Genomic DNA, 19,051 nt, shown 5'->3' with positions numbered 1-19,051 from the left:
AATAGTGTAAGGATGGGACCCACCTGAGAATAAACAACCTCAAGTTTCCAACAACCTCTCTCCACTTTCCCCATCTTTCTCAATCTCAACCGTCAGTTTTTCCATATCCTCACCTGCATGCTTTTATCCCCATCTTGCTAATCTACATCTCGATACCTCGTCGACTCCCAATTATTCGACTCCAAATCACAAGGAAGCATCAAGAAAAATCAAGCGCATACCAGGCTGTCCAGCGCCGCGCGGCGACCTCTTCGTCCAGATCTGATGCTCCCTGCTCCCCCGTCTCCATCTACTTCTACGAGCTCAACATCCAAAGCTGCTGCTCCATGCATCTCATCCTTGAAAGTATAAATCCATATCCTTTGCGATGTTTCTCGTTTCAGCGTCTAGCGGTGATGTTGCTCTAGCACTTTCCTAACGTCCATCTATTCTGCTCGGTCTCGGGCATATCTGCCATGGTTTCATGGCGCGCGAGGTGGAAGACATAGAGCCAACTAATCGTATATTTTATTCTCTCGACGAATTTGGCACCGGAGCAGCTACTTGCTCGGGTTCCACAAATCTTCGTTTTGGCACTGCCTCCACAACGGGAACTTGCAGTGCCAAAATCCAAATTGGCAATTTGGCACCTCAATTTAGCACACATTGTGGAGGCCCTAGCCGTGCATATCCTAATGCTCAGCGGATTGGCTATGAAAATTGACCACACAACTCTATTGGACCATTAGGCCATATAGTTTGACAACATAGAGTTTGGGTCCTCACACCGCCACTGGGATACATGCTACAAAAAAGTGATAGTCCCACTGATTCTAAATTCTTGACTCAAATTTGTCCAAATATGAATGTATCTATTATTAAAAAGCGTCTAACTACATGTAATATTTCGACAACAATTTAGGATCCGAAGGAGTACCATTTTTCATGGGGATTAGGGCATATCCAATGATCCTAGTCAGCACATATTATACCCTGCCATTTCAGAGATTTAATGATATAAAACAGAAAACGATAAGCTGGAGTAAGTAACCATATCTCCCGCCAGAAACAACCCATGCGCTAATACCTAGGAGCAAGTACCGACTGCATTTTCTTATTGGAGACTTGATTGCTACCTAAAAGCAATTTTTGGTGAGGCCCACCTGAATACGTTGGGCATGCAAACCTCCTCTCTCTCCCTCACCTATTCAGCTGTAGCACTTAATGTACCTAGGCACAAAAAATCCAAGCAATCATACACATTGCGTAAGGTTTAGTAACAGCCTAAAAAACATTTTCTTGGACGGCTTGTTACTTCGCATGAAACTTTACTTTCTCTCAAGTACCGATTGAAGTAGTATCCTGTTGATGATGCTTATAGCGGACTTTGTGGGTTTGTTCACTTCAGCAACATAAAATTTGTAGAAAGCCACATCATCTAGAGGACCTTTACTGGTGGCGTAACCGACCTTGCGGCTTGCATATGCCACGCACTACATCCACTTAAGCATTTTCTTTGTCACAAAGCACACCACTTTACTAACTATCAAATATAGATACATCCTTGTGAGGATGGAGTATACTACCACGGGATCATCTAACAAAATCTAAGAAGGCCCCACCCATCCCTAGACAGAGGAAGTACATATATATGACATTATCATAGATCGCAGCCGGCAAGTCACAAAAGTTCCCCAATTGCCACCATTGCCCATCGTTGCGATCACCTCCATATAGTCCCAATTCACCAGCACCTGGTTACAGCCGACTGTTTGTACAAGGGAGAGACCAAAGCGTATTATCGTTGCTTCTGCTAAATGTGCATTCAAGCACCACTCAATCTTTTGGTTTGCAACAAGCACAAAGGACCATTCCAGTGACAAACAAAGCATTACTCCAACTAATCCCTATAGATAATCAGAATCAAACAAAGCATCCACATTAAGACTAATGATATCTTTCGGTGATCTTGACCATCGTTTGGCTTTAACTTTGTATTTCATCAGGCACCCTTTATAGAAGTTATATGTGAAACTAAAAATGCCAACTGCCATCTCACTGCATCATGGAGGTTAAACTGAAGTTCCCTTCACTTGCTGATGGCTTTCCCACCAAAGATGCGAGGCGTTCAATTCAATTGTTTCATGAACCAAACCATAGACATTGATCAATCAAAGCTAGTAGATGCACAGACAAAAACACTCCTGTACCGCCGGCTCCGAGTGGTCATACACCCCTACGAACATAGGTTATGTTTGCATTGTGACTATATTTGTCCTGCCAATTCGTTTGCAAAGGCCATGAAAATTTGTTTCTTACTCCCTCCGTCCATCTTTAAGGGGCGCATAATATTTTTCACCGGTACCAAGGCACCCTGACGTGCTGACTGCATTCGTATGTGTGGCCAATCACAGCAGCTAGCATTTACACCTGTGCATGCAGCCAACCCATTTCCCCATGTCCTGATTGGTCAGACCGGTGGATAGATCTCTAAATAATTAATATTGCTGGCTGCTCATCACTATGCGCCTGGTATATTTGGACTTGAGAGTACAAACTACACGCCCCTAAAAACTGGACGGAGGAAGTACTTGGTTGGTTGCCAAAAATTTGGTTCTCTATGGAATCTTACCCATACACCTCACAATCTCTTCACAAATATTTCCAGTATTTTTTAATTATTCAAATGTTAAAATTTCTTGAACAATATTTTAACCAGCCAATAGTTTTGAGGGACAAATTCTGGCACAAACCACACATACCGGCAACATGCTCAAGGGTGAATGGATGACGGCAAACTATTGCTCATAGGGCTTCCAAGAAAGCCTCCGTGGATGATGACATTTGCGGATATGGGCTTGCGGGTTACAATTGTTATCCGGTATCGCTATGTCGGGCCGACGGATGGCCAAGTAGCCCAATAATCCAGTCCAAAACTTGGTCCCACCAAGGAAAGCAAAGCACAACGCAAAAGTGCAAAACGGCAAACGCATCTACGCATTATGCAAAGAAGATCTGTTGCCAACCTAGCCGTCATGGTGATCTGAGAGCCGCCGCCACCGTGTGGCCGGGCCACCTACTCCCGTCGAACTCCGGCGGTGAGTCCACCTACTCCCCTCGATCTCCGGCGATGAGTCCTTTTTCCTCCCGTTGATTCCCGACGGTGAGTCCACCTCCGACTTTGGGTCGTATCCTGGTTAAACTTCAATTCTATTTTGAGTCCCTGTTGGGTATCTCTCATGTTAGTTCCTAGCGGTGAGGGGAGCAGAAGAAGATGAAGAAAGATAAATCTTCTGGGGAAATCTGCATCGGCGACCTCCGTTGTTGAGGATCGCCGGCTCCAATGAGTATTCTTTGCTGGAACTGTCGCGGGCTTGGCGATCCCGTGACAGTGCATGAGTTGCGCACGCTTGTGCGGGAGAATGCGCCGCTGATCCTTTGTGTGGTGGAGACACAGATGGCAAAGTATCGGGTGGAAGGTTTGGCTGGTACGTTAGGTTTTGATCATGCTTTTGGTGTCCGAAGTTCTGGTCGGAGCGGTGGTTTATGTGTCTACTGGAAGAATACAATGTCTTTGGTGTTGAGAAAGTTCTCGAAGTATCATATTGATATGGAAGTACATGAACCGGGGAAGGATGTGTGGAGCTGCTGGTATGGAGAAGCAAATAGAAGTTTACGTTATAAAACTTGGGACATGATGCGCTTCTTGAAGGCAGATTTCTCGCTGCCATGGGTGTGTATTGGAGATTTTAATGAAGTTCTGAGGCAGGAGGAGCAATTCGGCCCGAATGAACGAGACATGGCCCAGATTAATTTGTTTCGAGAGGCTGTCGATGCGTGTGAGTTATGTGACCTGGGCTACATTGGCTTAGACTGGACGTTCGAGTGTCGTGTGTAGAATAACGCTTATTGCCAAGTGCGGTTGGACAGGGCTTTGGCATCGGGCGACTGGTGCCACCTTTTCCCGTTTGCGTCAGTGCGTCATCTGGTAGCAGCAAAGTCGGATCACTCGCCAATTTTGTTGTTGAATGAAATGGAGGCTCACAACAGGCGGATTGGTAGGGAAAGGCCGTTTAGGTACGAGCTCATGTGGGAGAGGCATGAGGATTTTGGCACCGTACTTCATGATGCATGGGGGCTGGACAAGGCTGCTACAGTGGGCGACCTGGTTGCTAAGATACGTGATTCAGCGAGTTCAATGGTGAGTTGGGGTACTAATACTTTTGGTGCAGTCCGAAAGGAATTGAGGGAGCTACGGAGGAAGCTCCAGGAGCTTAGGGGAGAGTTTGGCCGTGTTGGGCCGAGCTATGAGGAGAAGAAGGTGGAGCAACGCGTTGTTGAGCTCAGTTTTCGGGAAGAGGTGATGTGGAGGCAGCGGGCCAGTGTAACAGCCCGAGACCAACCATTTTCCTTTTAAACCCTTTTGGACTGTTTTGTAATTTAATTGTTGTCATCATGTTGTCATGCTCGTGTCATCATAATTATTTTTGCCATGTCATTAGCATCATGTTGCATGAAATAATTATTCGTTGCACGAAATGTCACTTCTTTTGTGTTGTCATATGCTTGTCTTTTTGTTGTGATTCTAAAAGCTTAAATTATTTTTGTACAAATCATAATTTGTTTTTGACAAAAGTAATTCCGGATTTAATTAGACCTAGCCACTCGTCTCTTATCTATTTAAAAATCAAAAATTGCGAAACCAGTATTTTGTTTGAGGCTTTTGTTGGCCCAAAAGCCCACCTAGCAAACCCTAACCCTAACCTATTTAATCCCCTTCTTCTCTTTTTCTTTTTCCTTCTCCTCCTATTTTTTCCTGGCCGCCGCCGCTCGTTTTCTCCCCTTCTTCTTCCTCCTCTTGCCGCTGCCTTCTTCCATGGCCGGCGCCCCCCTTCCTCGTGAGCTCGCTCCCTGCGCCCCCCCCCCCCTCTCTTCTCCTCTCTCCCCGCACAGCTCTGCCCCGTGCTCGCCGCCCAGCTCCTCCGGCCGCCTCCACCGCGCCCGACCCCGTGCGCCGCCCGGTGCCTCCTCCTCCCGCGACCCCCCTCGCCACGCGCGCCGCCGGCGCCGCCTCCCCTCGCTCCCCATGTCTGTAGCTCCGCGAGCGCCCTGCTGCTCCCCTCACCGGCGCCCACCACCGCGCGCGCCCTCCTTCCTCTGGCACCTCGCCGGCTTCGCCCCCGTCGCCGAGCCCCTCTGGCCGGAGCCGCCTCCCCGTCGGCCGCGTCCGCCCCACGCGCCGCTCTCCCTCTCCCCGCGGCCTTGCCTCGCGCGCGCCTCCTGCTCGCCCCCTCCTCTGCTCTCTGTCGCGTGCGCCGCTTGCGCCTGGCTCCATCGCCGGCGACCGACCTCTCCCTGCGTCTGCCCGCGCCTCCGCCTCCACCTGGCCACCCGCGCGCCCCCTCTCCACCGAGCGCCGCCTCGACCTCGCCTTGCTGCCCCGCGTCGTCGACCTCGCTCCTTGCTCCCCGCATGGTGCTGCTGCTGTTCTTGCGACCCAGCTCACCCAAGCCCAGCCGAGCCTTCTCCTTGGCCCATCTCCAAGCCTAGGCCCGTGTCTTTTCCCTTTGTTTTATTTCTTTTCCCTGTAATTGTTGCCTGACGTGTGGGCCCTATTGGTCAGCGCCTCTGTGTGCTCACTGTTGTGCTGCTGTTGCCGCTGCCCGCTGCTGTGTTGCCGCCGCCTCGTGTGCGCTTCGTCGCGCCGCTGCCCAAGTCCTTGCCTTGCGCACCGAGAGACCGAAGGACCTCCGAGCCGGAGCCTTGAACGACTATGACCACGACGATTGAACGACTACTTCGCCCCGACGACTACGTCGCCTACGTGAACAGCTACTTCGCCTACAACGACTACGTGTACGACTACCTCGACTACGTTGACTACTTCCTCTACATCGCGACGCTGCAACGAGTTCAAGGTATAACGTGCGATCGTCCCGTGAGACCACCGTTCTTCGACGTAGACCCGTAGGTTGCGATTGTCGATATGCATGTGTTGTATGAGATGCCCGTGTTTGTATCGATAATATTAGTTGCAGGTACGTCGATGCCACCGGCGTGTGCAACCCTGACCGAGTGGTTTGTTTTGTGTTGTTCTTGTTTAAATTATATCTTTTGCATACCTTGTCCAAATCATGCAAACTTTATATGTAAATTAATCAGAAAAATGCAAGGAATATTAATATGGCATTCTCATTCATGTTTGAGCAACTGTAACCTACTGTTTAGTGTAAAACACCTTACCTCTTGCTTATGGAGTTGGAATTCCATTGCTTTAGGAATTCCAATCCATTTAATATGATTAGTGTATCATCTACTCACTTGCTGTTAAGATGTCATGCATCATCCTTTGATTGCGTATTTAACATTACCATGTGTATCTTATATGCTTATATTTTCCTTTTATGTCGTGTATTTGTTTCTTCCTCGCTAGTCTTCGATTCCTATGACGAAGACTACGCTTGTGTTCTTCTGCCAGGATTCTTACTCAATTCCGGGCAATTGAGTACTCCAGGCAAGCAGTCATTCCTTAACCATGTTGATTCTACCTATTGCTTCTCCCTCAATCTTGCATTAAGTTACGATCTCAATCTTGTCACGATGCCATTAGGATTGCATAGCTTTTAGTCAGCTCTACTCAAATGCCTTTGTCTTGTTACTTGTCCTATTATCATGTCACATGTTTGCTTGCTGCCCTAGTTCTTGGTCATTAGATGTCATGCTTAGGTTGTGAGTCTAGTGTCCTTATATCTGGGGTTCCACAATTGCTACATCCACATGCTACTTCCTGTTTTACATTGCAATTAACTAAACTGTGATATGATATTAAACTGTAACAAGGCAACGATGGGAGGCCGTGCTCTAACGCACTGGTGATTTGTTCCATTTGCGCCGACCTAAGGACTGAGTTCTCGTTTTCGCCGATCCAAGACACTTCGCGCTAACCGTCACGTGGGGTTTATGGGGACCCCCATCGGCTTAGTACTAGTTTCGCAGCTTATTCAGGGGCCACATAGTTCGGGCGTTTCATTTGACATTTGCATTGCATGCACACAGAGATTTGTGGAGACTTGTTGGTGACTTTGCATTCATATAGGATTGCGGCACTAGTCTGGAGTGGTCATTCTGCGGACACTGAACCACTACCAGCTGTCCTTGCAACTCTTGAGTCCGTACGACGCTTCGGCCGGGCTCTCGTTTCGGATTAGACTCAGTTGGGTGGCTCCCTGAATAAGATGTGGTTCTAAAAAACGTCGTGTCGTTCAATCCTGCCAGCACTCATTTTGGTGTGCCACAAGGCCGGCATCAAGGGTTGGTCGAACATGTCGGGTAAATTTGTGAACCCCTGCAGGGGTAAATCTTTCGGAAAGTCGTGTTCGCGGTTATGGACGACTTGGTTGGTCATTACTTGATCATAGAGAACTTAATCATTTTAATCAACTTAATCTCATAAACTTGAGTAGTAATTAGCCTTAATCATGGATATGCTCAAAACTACTTAAGTGTGAGTGTCCATTCGATTGCTTCCTCACAGGGTGTTGAGGGGGTGATATGAGGATTGTGTTGTTTGGTGTTTAGTAAATAGGTTAATCACCTCACTTGGTAGACGCTTCTTATCCTCTACTTAGACGATGTCATTAGTGTGTCTCTCCAGATATATCTGCTGCTGCATAACCCCACTTTACCCTCCTTTGAGACATGTTGCATACTACCATAGATCTTCCCGTAAGTCTTGCGAGTACGTTGTACTCAGTTGCTTTGCAACGTTGTTTTCTCCAGAGGTTGCAGCAGAGCAGGTGAGCCGCTAGCTTCTTCGTGGAGCACGACGTTGGATTCGATGTTTAGCTAGGAGATCCAGATCAGGGTTCTGAGACTTGTGGTGGGTTTCCTTCCAGCTTCCAGCCCCTTCAGCCATGCTGTATTCTTGTCGATACTCGGGCATAATTCGACTTCCGCTGATGTAATGATGTAATGTTGGGACATGTGTCCTCTCTTTGTAATATTTGTTATTCTGCTCCTTGTATGAGCTTTGTAATTACTCTCTTCTGTAGAGTTTTGGTAATCATATTCACGTTGCAAAGCTCTGCGATGAGCACATCAATGCATGTATGTATTGAAGTGTTTATCGTAGGTTAAGAACCTGAGGCTTGAATTATGCAAAGGTTAGAAATTTGGGGCTAAATTGCATAATTCCGGTCCCGGGGTCTTACAGCCAGGGTGCAGTGGTTAGCAGAGGGAGATCGTAACATACATTTTTTTCATCAAAAAGCAAATCACCGCCTTAAGAATCGCATTGATCGGCTGGTTCGAGCTAATGGTACCCTGTGTGAAGATCCAGCTGAGCTGGAGGAGATGACTGTGGCCTTCTATGAAAACTTATATCAGTCGGAAGGAGTTATTGGCATGGAGGAGGTTTTATCTCATGTACCTTGTAAAGTCACGGGTGCCATGAACTCAATCCTCAATGCACCATATAGTGTCGATGAAGTTAAAATTGCGCTATTTCAAATGTTCCCGACCAAGGCTACGGGTCCGGACGGGTTTCCTGCTCACTTTTTCCAAAAGTACTGGCATCTATGTGGTGAAGAGATCACAAAGATTGTGATTCGTATTCTCAAGGGTGAGGATTCAGCTGAGGAGATAAATAAGACGTTCATCGTTATTATTCCTAAGGTACTGAACCCTACATCTCTATCTCAGTTTCGTCCAATTAGCTTGTGCAATGTGGTGTTTAAAATTGCATCCAAAATACTTGCTAATAGATTGAAGCAGATCCTCCCTGAGATTATTTCCGAAGAACAATCGGCATTTGTTCCTGGTCGTCTTATCACAGACAATGTCATCACGGCTTATGAGTGTTTGCATTTCATGAAGGGGAATAAGACCAAGACTAATGCCCATTTTGCTTTGAAACTTGATATGATGAAAGCCTATGACCGGGTGGAGTGGGACTATCTTGAAGCTATAATGCACTGTTTGGGAATTTCCCCGAGATTTATTGATGCTGTTATGCGTGGTGTCCGAACGGTTGCATTCTCAGTCCTCTTCAATGGTGGGATTACGCGGGAGTTTTGTCCTTCTCGAGGTATTAGACAAGGAGATCCTTTGTTGCCATATCTCTTTTTATTAGCTGCCGAGGGTCTGTCCTGTTTGTTGAAGGAAGCCCGACTAGTTGGAGAATTGGGTGGCATCAGAATTACTGGTTCAGCTCCTCAGGTGAATCATTTGCTCTTTGCGGATGACTCCCTTCTTTTTGGGAAGGCTACTACTGTTGAAGCTATGACTTTGTCCAATCTGTTCACCGTCTACTGTCACGCTTCCGGCCAGCGTATTAATGCGGAGAAGTCCTCGATTTTCTTTGGGAAGGGCTGCCCAGCTGGTATCCGTACTGCAGTGAAGGGGAGTCTTAATGTTGAAACCAAAACTCTCAAGGAAAAATATTTGGGCTTGCCCTCTGATGTTGGGAGATCGAAAAATGGTGCGTTCGGTTATCTCAAGGAGCGAGTTTGGAAGCGGCTTCAAGGATGGATGGAAAAATCTTTGTCGTCTGGTGGAAAAGAAATACTTATTAAGTCCGTTGTTCAAGCAATCCCAACATACTCTATGGCTGTGTTTAAGCTTCCGCGTGGGCTGTGTCAACGACGCTACCGGTTGCTGTGTCCGAATTAATTTGTTCTTCGACAAGGACCTAGAATGTGGAATCTTTGAGGTCACATCTGCTACCGATGGATGTTGAGGCAGTCAGGCAAATCCCGATTAGCTCTGTCTGTCAGCCAGACTTTTGGGCGTGGCATTACGAGAAGTCTGGAATTTTTTCAGTAAGATCTTCATACAAAATGATGATCGAAATTAAGCACCGTCGAACTGTCTGGCTGGAGCATTCTGCTAAAGGATCTAATGGAGAAGATCGGGAGAAGGAGTGGAAGAAGTTGTGGAGTGTCTGTGTTCCATCCAAGATGCGTATTTTTGCTTGGAGATTGGCGCGTGCCTCGATACCCACGGGCCAGGAACGGGCGAGGCGTCAGATGGCCACTTCGTTAGTGTGTTCGCTGTGCAATGCAGTGACTGATTCTTGGCGGCACTCCTTACTTGATTGCAACATGGCCAAGTCTGTATGGTCTCTGCGCGATGATGATGTGATCTTGCCTCTTTATGGTGATGAAACAGATGATCCGAAGCTTTGGCTTATGTCTCTTTGCTGCACTCTGAACCAGCAAGATTTTGTGAAAGTTTTGGTTACTCTCTGGGCCATTTGATGGGCGCGGCGGAGAGCGATTCACGAAGGGGAGTTTCAGAGCCCGTTATCAACTCATGCTTTCATTAACAAATATATCGAAGAGTTGGGTTTTGCCAAGAATGCCGCCCCCGGAGGAGTTCCTTCGGTTAGTTCCTCTATTCCGAAGTGGATCCCCCCTCCAGCGGGGCTTCACAAGATTAATGTTGATGCGGCTGTTGCTAAGGGCCTGCCAAAGGGAGCGATAGCGCCCGTGTGTCAGAATGAAAATGGTTTATACAGGTGCTTCGCGGTGGTCTTCGATGGTGTGTCGGATCCTGAAATCTTGGAGTCTCATGCTTGTGATGAAGCCATCTCTCCGGCGGTGGATATTAATGCCCAACGAATTAAGATTGCTTCGGATTGTTTGAATGTTATCAAGAAAATCAATGGAGAGAAGCGGTTTGGACCGCATGCAATGATCATTCGAGGTATTGCGACAAGGCGGTTACAACTACGGGAGACCATCTTTGGTCACGAACGACACGAAGCAAATGAGGAAGCTCATAGATTAGCTTGGCTAGCAACGTCTTTTGAGGCTGAACGTTATGTCTGGTTGGATCATCCACCGGCCAATATTTGTATCCCCATGAACTTTTCTAGCTAATAAAGCTTCGGGAACTGAAAAAAAAGAAAAAAAAGGCAAACGCATCTCTCCTGTCCTCTCCCCCTCTCCCCTCCGCAGAAACGGCAAGCTCCCGAAATCCCCAAATCGAAGGAGACAACCCGAGGCAAAGAAACTCTCTCGCGCACGACCGAGCCACTCTCCCTTCCTGCCGAGCCGTCCCAGCACGCGCCACCGTCGACCCGCCCGCCCGCCCGCTCGCTCGCTCAGCTCGCACGCCAGGGTTCGGCGTCCTGAGGCCCCGGGAGGATCGCCGGCGATGGACTGGAGCGCGGTGACGGCGGAGGACCTGGTGGACGCGCTGCGGGAGGTGGACTGGTCCACGCCGCCGCGCCCCGTACCGGAGTTCTTCTCCCGCTTCACCGTTCCCCGCTCCTACTCCAAGTGGACCAGCCGCCTCAAGTGCAACCTCTACTAGTACGATCTGCCTCCCTCTTCTACTAACCCTTTTACCGTTCCGTTGCGCACCCCTCGCCCCTGCTTGGCGGCGCATCCACGATTTGCTTGCAACTCGGCCGGCCTTCCCAAATTCTGAGCAGATTTGGTAGGGACTTGTGCTGGTGTGGCGAGGTTTTTGACTAGCTCCGCAGGGATCTGCGCGTATTTTGAGATAATTGGTCTATGGATAGGGCCATTCAGGCGTTTCCCCGAATGGAATGCAGTAGGATATATGTTGACAAACCTCTCAGGATCTTCAGAATGTTTATCAATAGTGCTAAGATCTCTGAGGAAGAACTGTGTGAGGATACATGTGCATGTGAATTGTATGTGGTGAATATTAGTCCTTAGAGTATGTGGAGGAGTAGCAAGTAACTTGGATCCCATCTAATTTCTCTACTTACATTGAAGACATCAATATTGGATAGTTCTTGCTGGAATCCATGAGTATTTGAGATTGCTAGTCTTCCTTTTTTTTTTCTCTTAAACATATCGAATTCAGATTCTAGATGCGGATTGGTGTAAATCTGTGGTAGTGATTTTGATAACTAGTATGCATCCCAAAGTAGTTTTAGTTAATGAAGTTCGAAAATATGGAAGTTTTTATTTAAGAAATGTGGTTTTATTATATTCTTGTACTAAAGTTTGTTTCCGACCTTTATTTGGTTTGCAGCTACAGGACAAACTACTTCATCTTGATCATGTTTATTCTTGGTAGGCAAAGAGAGATTTGAAGATTGTTTTTCTCCCTGTTTATGAGTTGATTTTGACATGCTTCCTTTGGTATATGCAGGGATGGGCTTCCTGTGGAAGCCAGTTGCTATTCTTGCTGCTTTTATGACTGGAATCAGCATTGCATTTCTTAATGACAGGTGCACAATTACTTCACAAATACACTTTTCTTGTATTCTGCCTATAACTTGGTTCTTTTGATACGGTTCCAATGTGGTCTGTTAAAAAAAGCACTCATTTGCACGTAACCAAGAAAGATAATGCATCACAAGTGGACTAGTATGTGTAAATTACATTTTGCTATGGGCTTCAGTCATAACAGCTTAGTCATCATGTCTTGACCACCAGATGCTTCCATGTATATTTGTGTTGTCATTGCATAACTGTGCACAGACTGCTTATCCATCAGAATTTGGGTTCTTTATGCATTGGAACAAGCTGCTCATTATCTCTACAAATGTCATACGAGTTGGAAAATTACATCATTTATTATCGTTCGCACGTTGCCCAAGGCTTTACTTGTCAGCCTATCCGATATATAAATCTTGCAATTTGCAGTGTTGTTGAGCAAACTCTCCCTTGTGGGAAAGTAACGCTTCAAGTTTGTGATAACCATATAGGCTATAATAAGCCTGAAATTAGCAATTAATTTTATTATACGGAGAAACGATCAAGGGTTATTTTACAGCAAATTAACATACGAACTTGATAGTTTCCATATTCACTCATCCATTACTTTTTATGTTGGACGTTGGTACACACTGCTGGAAGTTGCCAGCTGCATGCTTGTTGTTTTGTACAGCTTTGCATTGGAAGTTCTCATTGGAGCACTCTGTATGGCTGTGTGGGTGCTTTATTTTAGTTCATGAACCAGAGTTCACATGATTAGATCCCTGGACTTGGAAAATTCACTAGTTGCTACATTGCATATGGTTCTTACGCTTTCTTGCTTGGGTCTTTGTCATTACTGTCAAGGTGATTTTTTGTTTCATAAGCTAAGTGGAATACCCATATGAGTTATAAGTGCATATAGTGAAAGTTGTTCCATCACAATATTTTACCTTTAGTACCAGTACTGCTTAAGTGCTCAGAGTGCGGTGATGTTGACACAATGGAGTGTTAGGGAGTAATTTAGTAACTGATGGGACATGTTAAATCAAATCATTCTCTTGTGTTCTAAAACCCCATGTTCTTTCCTACCACTGTATCCTCTGCCTGCCAAGTATAGAATTATCTGATTGCAGCTGCAGAGATAGAAATAAAATACAACATCCACCATTGCATATTGGTAGTCAAAATAGTTGAAAACCCACTTAAGTTCATGTTGTATAGAATTATGCCAGAGTTGTACAAGAATCATAGCATTACTGCTGATGGATTACTAATAAAACAGCTGTAGGTTATTTTCCATTTGACGTGTATTTGTGGTTAACAGTTCTTAAATCATTAAAAGTTAGTTGATAAATCATCGTATGTGACATTGCAGCTTTCCATTTGACGTGTATTTTCCATTTGACGTGTATTTGTGGTTAACAGTTCTTAAATCATTAAAAGTTAGTTGATAAATCATCGTATTTGTATGATTTATCAACTAACTTTTAATGATTCATTAAAAGTGATTTACTAAGTCTACATACGATGATTAATCAACTAACTATTATCTATGACATTGCAGCTTTGCAGTCACTTTCAATGAGAAAGTCACACGGACTGTCAGACAGTTCTCACCACATTTAGCTGCAAAGATGAGACCACCGATAACGTGAGGGGCACTGTTCTAGTTTCTAATGTTCGTTTATTTATTTTATCGTGGGTTATGATGGTGTTGTTAATATTGTTGTTAATAACACTGCAGCCCTGTTCTTCGTGGTCGACCAAGCTCGAAGAGATCAATTCATATTTGTGGGCGACCTCGCTGGTTGTTCGTCCTATTATTTTCTGCAGGTGAGCAGAACAGTAACCTTTCTTCGTATAATCATATGTGACATACTGCATACTACGGAACATAAACTGAGTATTTTTCATGTTTGCAGTTAGCTGCATCCTTTGGTTGACATCATGCAGTCTCCTCACAGTTTCATGGGCACTTCTTATTGCTCTACTTGGTAAGTCCAGTGGAGGGTTTTGAATTCGTGAAGATCTGTACTTATCTTGGAATGTCCTTCTAATTGTCCTTTTTGTTGGCAGCAACTCTGCTTCATGCCAGCTTCAGAACACCTAATCTGAAAGCACGTCTTAATACATTCAGAGAGGAATTCCGAGCAGTCTGGCGGAATTATAGTGAGCTTTAGAGCTCCTGCCGTTTCATGTAAGTTCCTTCATGACTGTTTAAGACATGTGTTTATTTGTACCTGAAAGTAGTGCATGCACAAGGTGATACTTGTTTTCTTCTCTGTGTGTGCTCAGGTGATAAGAAAACGTGCCTAGTGACTTCCCTGCTGTTTGCGAATTGTGTTTGTGGGATCTGAACGAAGGTGATATGCAGTTGCACTATGTGATCACTGGCTCATTTGGTGATGGACCTGGACGGCTCTAGGTCTAGGTATACAGCCCTCTGTATCACAAATAATTGTTCCTTCGGACTTATCCCCAATCAAGCTTTCGAGGAAGAAAAGCATGTAAAGGATGTAAACATTATGATTTAGACAAAAGAATATGTTGTTTGTTGGTATGCCTACTTCATGTTCCATCCCTACTTCAAACTATTCTGGATAGTGTCCACTAACTGCCGATTGAGCTTTCCCCGTGACTGGTTAAGTTGTCTTGAGATTTGAGAATGTCGAGATGGATCCAGTGGATCAGCAATTTGCCGGAAACAGCATTGTTTTTTAGCAATTGCCATATATCTTGTTGAGATTAGTAAATATTATAGGACATGCAAAACTAGGGAAGTCTGAAATCACATTAAACTACGAGCCTGCTCTTAGCTTTCCCCTCGTGAAGGGAAGGCAAGTTCTCTGTTCCCTTGTATCATAGAGAATTCACTCATCACGATCTGTTTATCTTTCTTCAGCATGATTTATTTGGCATGCACATGTTTGAGTGAAATGGGCACGATTGGGCATTCTTTGGGCTGGGTAATAAGTACTCAGAAACCTGAAAGATGCTTCAGAAGAACACATACTGTTTATTTAGAAACAAACTGTTCTTCAGGAACGACATTTGAGTTTGTCATATATTTCATTGTAATCATACAAATGAATAATTACAAAATGATAAGAATCAGAAGTATATCACAGAAGGAACAAAATCTGGAATAAGGCAATGCAGCCTTAACTCTTAAGTACTCCAATAGGGCAATCCTCAAGAATTCTGCATGTACGATTTTTCTGGTAGAACAGAGATGCGTCAAAACTGAATGGCCTGATTATGTAGCAAAACTTCTATCACCAGCATCTCCCAACCCTGGAACTATGTACCTGTGGGTACAAATCAACAATGTTAGTCATTGCTACGATTGATCGCTCACCTGGTTTATGGGACATATGCATTATCTTGAAGCATGAAGCCGTGATGTATATGTTTACAGCGTAAGCATTGAACAGTTTGAAGTTAGAATATTACCCTTTCTCATCTACTTCAGAATCGATCATTCCTGCGTACACATGGAGCCTAGTGACAGAAAAGCAAAACAAGGTAAATGCCATTTAGTAAATAGGAACTTTTTTGCATAATGATTTATCTATTCTTACCCAGGGAACTTGTTGCTGAGCTTTTGTAGTGCAGGAGGTGCTGCAACAGCTGACACCTGCATCAGATGGTCAATAGGTGTTAGGTTGGTTGAACAATAGTTAAGTAATAAACGCAGAAAAATATCACGAACTTACAATTTTGATTTGTTTGCTTGTAACTCCTCGATCAATCAATAAGTCGACAGCAGCAACGATCGTCCCACCTAAAGGTACATAAGTTATATGTATAATCATGGTATTTCTAAGAGTTGCCTGCTTACGTGAACCGATATATAACTTATATTTATCTCTTTCATAACTGAAATTAAGAATGTTTGAAATGTCAAACTCATCTAAAATTAGTGCCACGTTGCTCAGAGTGTCACTAGCAGTTTCAACATTATATGAAGGAGAAATAGTAATATCTTGAATTTGCATGGTATTCTGAATTAATTACTTTTGTTTTATTTATGAAGAAGCTTCCATGTGAAGAAAGGCAGAAGATATATAGTTTAGGTAGCTGAGGGTTACCGGTGGCCAGCATTGGATCAACAACTAGCACACGAGTCCCCTCTGGGATCTTGTCTGGCAAGCTGCATTAGAAAAAGAGAAAGAGGAGGATTACTAGACTACTCAAATTTGCACGGATGTTTAAGTTATTCTCCAATGATACAAGAAATAGAAGACCTTAACAGGAAAATACTTGACTATTAAAATGACACTCCCTCTGTTCCTAAATGTAGTCTTACATTTTGGAAAAGAGGTAGTACTACATAACTAGTGGGTATTATCAAGGTAGCATTGCTTTCACAAGTTCACCACAAAACAAGATATCAATGGAATCTCTGTTTTGTAATATTTGCATCCCCTACTTGTGTATCGTAAAGAGGAACTTACTTGAATACTCCCTCCGTTTCATAATTCTTGTCGAAATATTACATGTAACTAGACGCTTTTTAGGAACAGATACATCCACTTTTGGTCAAATTTGAGACAAGAATTATGGAATGGAGGGAGTAGTTAAGTACATAATGGCATTTCCAGTTCCAGGACAAAATACTGACACAAGTAGTTTACTAGGGACTCAATTGTCTAGTGTCAAGCATAATCACACTGTGAAGTACATCACGGGCCTGCCTGTTAAGTACTGTGTGAAAACTTAAATAAGAGCTTGCAAGATGGGGAAGAACTTAGTACATACTTGTTGAGATATATTGAAGGTTGAAGTGTTTCTTCATCCCTACGTAGTCCTTCATGTTCAATGAAACGGACAGATAAGAATAGTGGCGCATAGCTCTCAAGGTGCAAGTATGTTTGGTGTTGACAAAGAAGATTACTACAGTATTGGATTTTCTTGAAGTTTAATTCCTTTACTATAATTACCACATGCACAAATATTTCACTTTAGAAAACAAATAATCAAGAAAAGCAGAATAATAGTTTGACATGGTGATGATAGTGTTATGCATATTTTGAACTTTATTCTTCTGACCAGAACCATGCACACATCAAATCCAGAATATCTAACATTGGTATTTAGAGAAACAAAATAAATCAGCTAAGATTGCTCGAACTGGGCCATGCAGCCTATGTAAGAAATTATTTAACATGAAGCTAATTGAATTCTCAAAAAAGAACATCATTTCACTATAATAGTAACCAATATCCAAGCAAGTTACCAAGGTGATAAGTCTTGGTGGCCGGCAGAATCGATGAAGCATTTTCAGCTAGAGCAAGACCAGCCCTCAGAATTGGAACGACCTGTTAGACATGCAAACAAAGAGTAAATATACTCATATACACTACAAATACCAAATACAGTATCTGGTGTTAAGAAATATGCTTACCATAACAGGCTCCCTTGGATCAATAAATTCAACACTTGAAACAGCAACAGGCGTTTGGATCTCTCCTGTGATTGTAGGCTGCAAGGGTTTAAACCGGTTTAGCATCATGTCATTCTCTCTACAGTGAAGTGTTTAAAAATACATGCAAAAAAGGTTGCAGAGGAGGTGACGATGGAACATCATGAGTTATTATGATCTACAATTTCGTATATTACTGGGATTCACTATTCAACTAGGTAAATATCAATGGAATTTCAAAACTGCTTGACACGGATATCACTCACACAAAATAATTTTAATCTGCATGCTTTACAAAATGTTCAGCAATGCAAGATTTCCCACTCACCAGCCAATCCCTGGAGGCTTCGTATATGAGCAGACGACCAAGCTCAGCCATTGCACTCCCTAAAATAACAAATTGCTCAATGAAATCGCATCTCATGTTTTATAACAATGACCATCGGAAGTTATATATAGCTGGGTGGAAGAATTCTTATATATGTACGAATTCACGTGCGCCAACCCTCCAACCAACGGCTAAACAAATTTGTTGTGAAACAAATTGCCACCAGCTGGTTAGATTCAATTGCTACTACTGTGATGCTATCATGCTACTATCATTCAGAAACACTCACTGAAGACGGCGCAGGGCGTCTGCTCGTTGCGCAGGACGGAGACCCAGTGCTTAATCAGCGGGTGCGGCGGAACGAACACCTGCGAAACAAACGCGCCACAACAATAAGCAACCAAAGCGCGCACGTGCAAATGAATAAACCAAGACCAAAGCCGAGCAGAGACAGCGCCGTCGAGAGGAATCAGATCCGCACCAGCATCTGGCCGCCGGAGAGCGGCGAACGCGCTCCAGTGGCGGCGTCGGGGCTCGCCGCCCTCGCCACCGCCAGGGACGGCCGGGGCCTGTGGACGAGCAGCGGGGCCGGGGCGGTGTGCCGCGCTGACTCGGCGAGCGTGGGGGAGACGGGAGAGTAGGAGGCTGGAACGAGGCTGCGAGGCGCGCATGGGCGTCGATGGAGAGGCGCTCCCGCGACCGCGGCTGCGGCCGTGGCGGGCGACGGCATCGCGAGGACGAGGGTGCGGATGCGGGGCGAAAGCGAGAGCAGTGAAGGGTGCGATTGTGGGATACGGTGGGGTCGCGTTTGTTTTTGGCGATCTCGAGGTGTGTCTCCTGGATGTGTTTACTGTTTTAATTAACACTTCAAGTTTAAGTACGTTTAAACTGTTTTTTACAATTATTATCTTGTGAAACATTAAAAACTGCCCACCTTGTCAAATGCTGGCATTTATATCTGTGGGTCAAACACTTTTTATATTTGAAAATGGAATTTTGATATTGCCAAAGAAAGGTTAAAATGTCCGTTCAAAATCTTTGTTGCGAGGTAGAGAGAGTAGATTCGACGTTATTGGACAGAGTATTGAGTTAAAGGTACAATGACTTCAAATATCAGATCATCCACATCCCGCAATATGA

The 19,051-nt window shown here is 44.7% G+C and overlaps 2 protein-coding genes across 2 annotated transcripts; one reads left to right on the top strand and one right to left on the bottom strand.

Moving 5' to 3' along the window:
* The first annotated feature begins 10,880 nt into the window (after window positions 1-10,880).
* Window positions 10,881-14,830, top strand: LOC100821917 (PRA1 family protein A1). Its single transcript, XM_003568278.4, has 8 exons — window positions 10,881-11,294; window positions 11,989-12,029; window positions 12,109-12,187; window positions 13,723-13,809; window positions 13,903-13,991; window positions 14,081-14,152; window positions 14,235-14,355; window positions 14,454-14,830. The coding sequence occupies exons 1-7, from the start codon at window positions 11,137-11,139 to the stop codon at window positions 14,336-14,338; spliced, it is 630 nt and encodes a 209-aa protein (XP_003568326.1). The 5' UTR covers window positions 10,881-11,136; the 3' UTR covers window positions 14,339-14,355; window positions 14,454-14,830.
* Window positions 14,831-15,173: 343 nt separating this feature from the next.
* On the bottom strand, window positions 15,174-18,707 carry LOC100821601 (uracil phosphoribosyltransferase). The gene is made up of 11 exons (XM_003568277.4): window positions 18,393-18,707; window positions 18,201-18,279; window positions 17,912-17,970; window positions 17,566-17,643; window positions 17,398-17,479; window positions 16,920-16,968; window positions 16,250-16,311; window positions 15,875-15,942; window positions 15,740-15,795; window positions 15,612-15,659; window positions 15,174-15,466 (listed from the first exon to the last, which is right to left on the bottom strand). Exons 1-11 carry the CDS (start codon window positions 18,639-18,641, stop codon window positions 15,415-15,417), a joined length of 882 nt encoding a protein of 293 aa, XP_003568325.1. The 5' UTR covers window positions 18,642-18,707; the 3' UTR covers window positions 15,174-15,414.
* Window positions 18,708-19,051: the final 344 nt, after the last annotated feature.

The sequence above is a fragment of the Brachypodium distachyon genome, chromosome 2 (assembly GCF_000005505.3).
Source record: "Brachypodium distachyon strain Bd21 chromosome 2, Brachypodium_distachyon_v3.0, whole genome shotgun sequence".
Classification (NCBI taxonomy): Eukaryota; Viridiplantae; Streptophyta; class Magnoliopsida; order Poales; family Poaceae; genus Brachypodium; species Brachypodium distachyon.
Note: the sequence above shows the minus strand (reverse complement) of the source record. Positions and strands in the feature narration are given on the sequence as shown.

Bases quoted from the DNA above. Each gene is read 5' to 3' on its own strand.
- LOC100821601 (XM_003568277.4), bottom strand. From the start codon at position 18,641: ATGCCGTCGCCCGCCACGGCCGCAGCCGCGGTCGCGGGAGCGCCTCTC. The intron at 17,644-17,911 runs GTGAGTGGGAAA...AAACCCTTGCAG, and splicing joins AAGCCTCCAGGGATTGGCTG to CCTACAATCACAGGAGAGAT. The intron at 16,312-16,919 runs GTATGTACTAAG...TTTCTAATGCAG, and splicing joins CCTTCAATATATCTCAACAA to CTTGCCAGACAAGATCCCAG.
- LOC100821917 (XM_003568278.4), top strand. From the start codon at position 11,137: ATGGACTGGAGCGCGGTGACGGCGGAGGACCTGGTGGACGCGCTGCGG. The intron at 11,295-11,988 runs GTACGATCTGCC...TTTGGTTTGCAG, and splicing joins CTCAAGTGCAACCTCTACTA to CTACAGGACAAACTACTTCA. The intron at 12,030-12,108 runs GTAGGCAAAGAG...TGGTATATGCAG, and splicing joins CTTGATCATGTTTATTCTTG to GGATGGGCTTCCTGTGGAAG.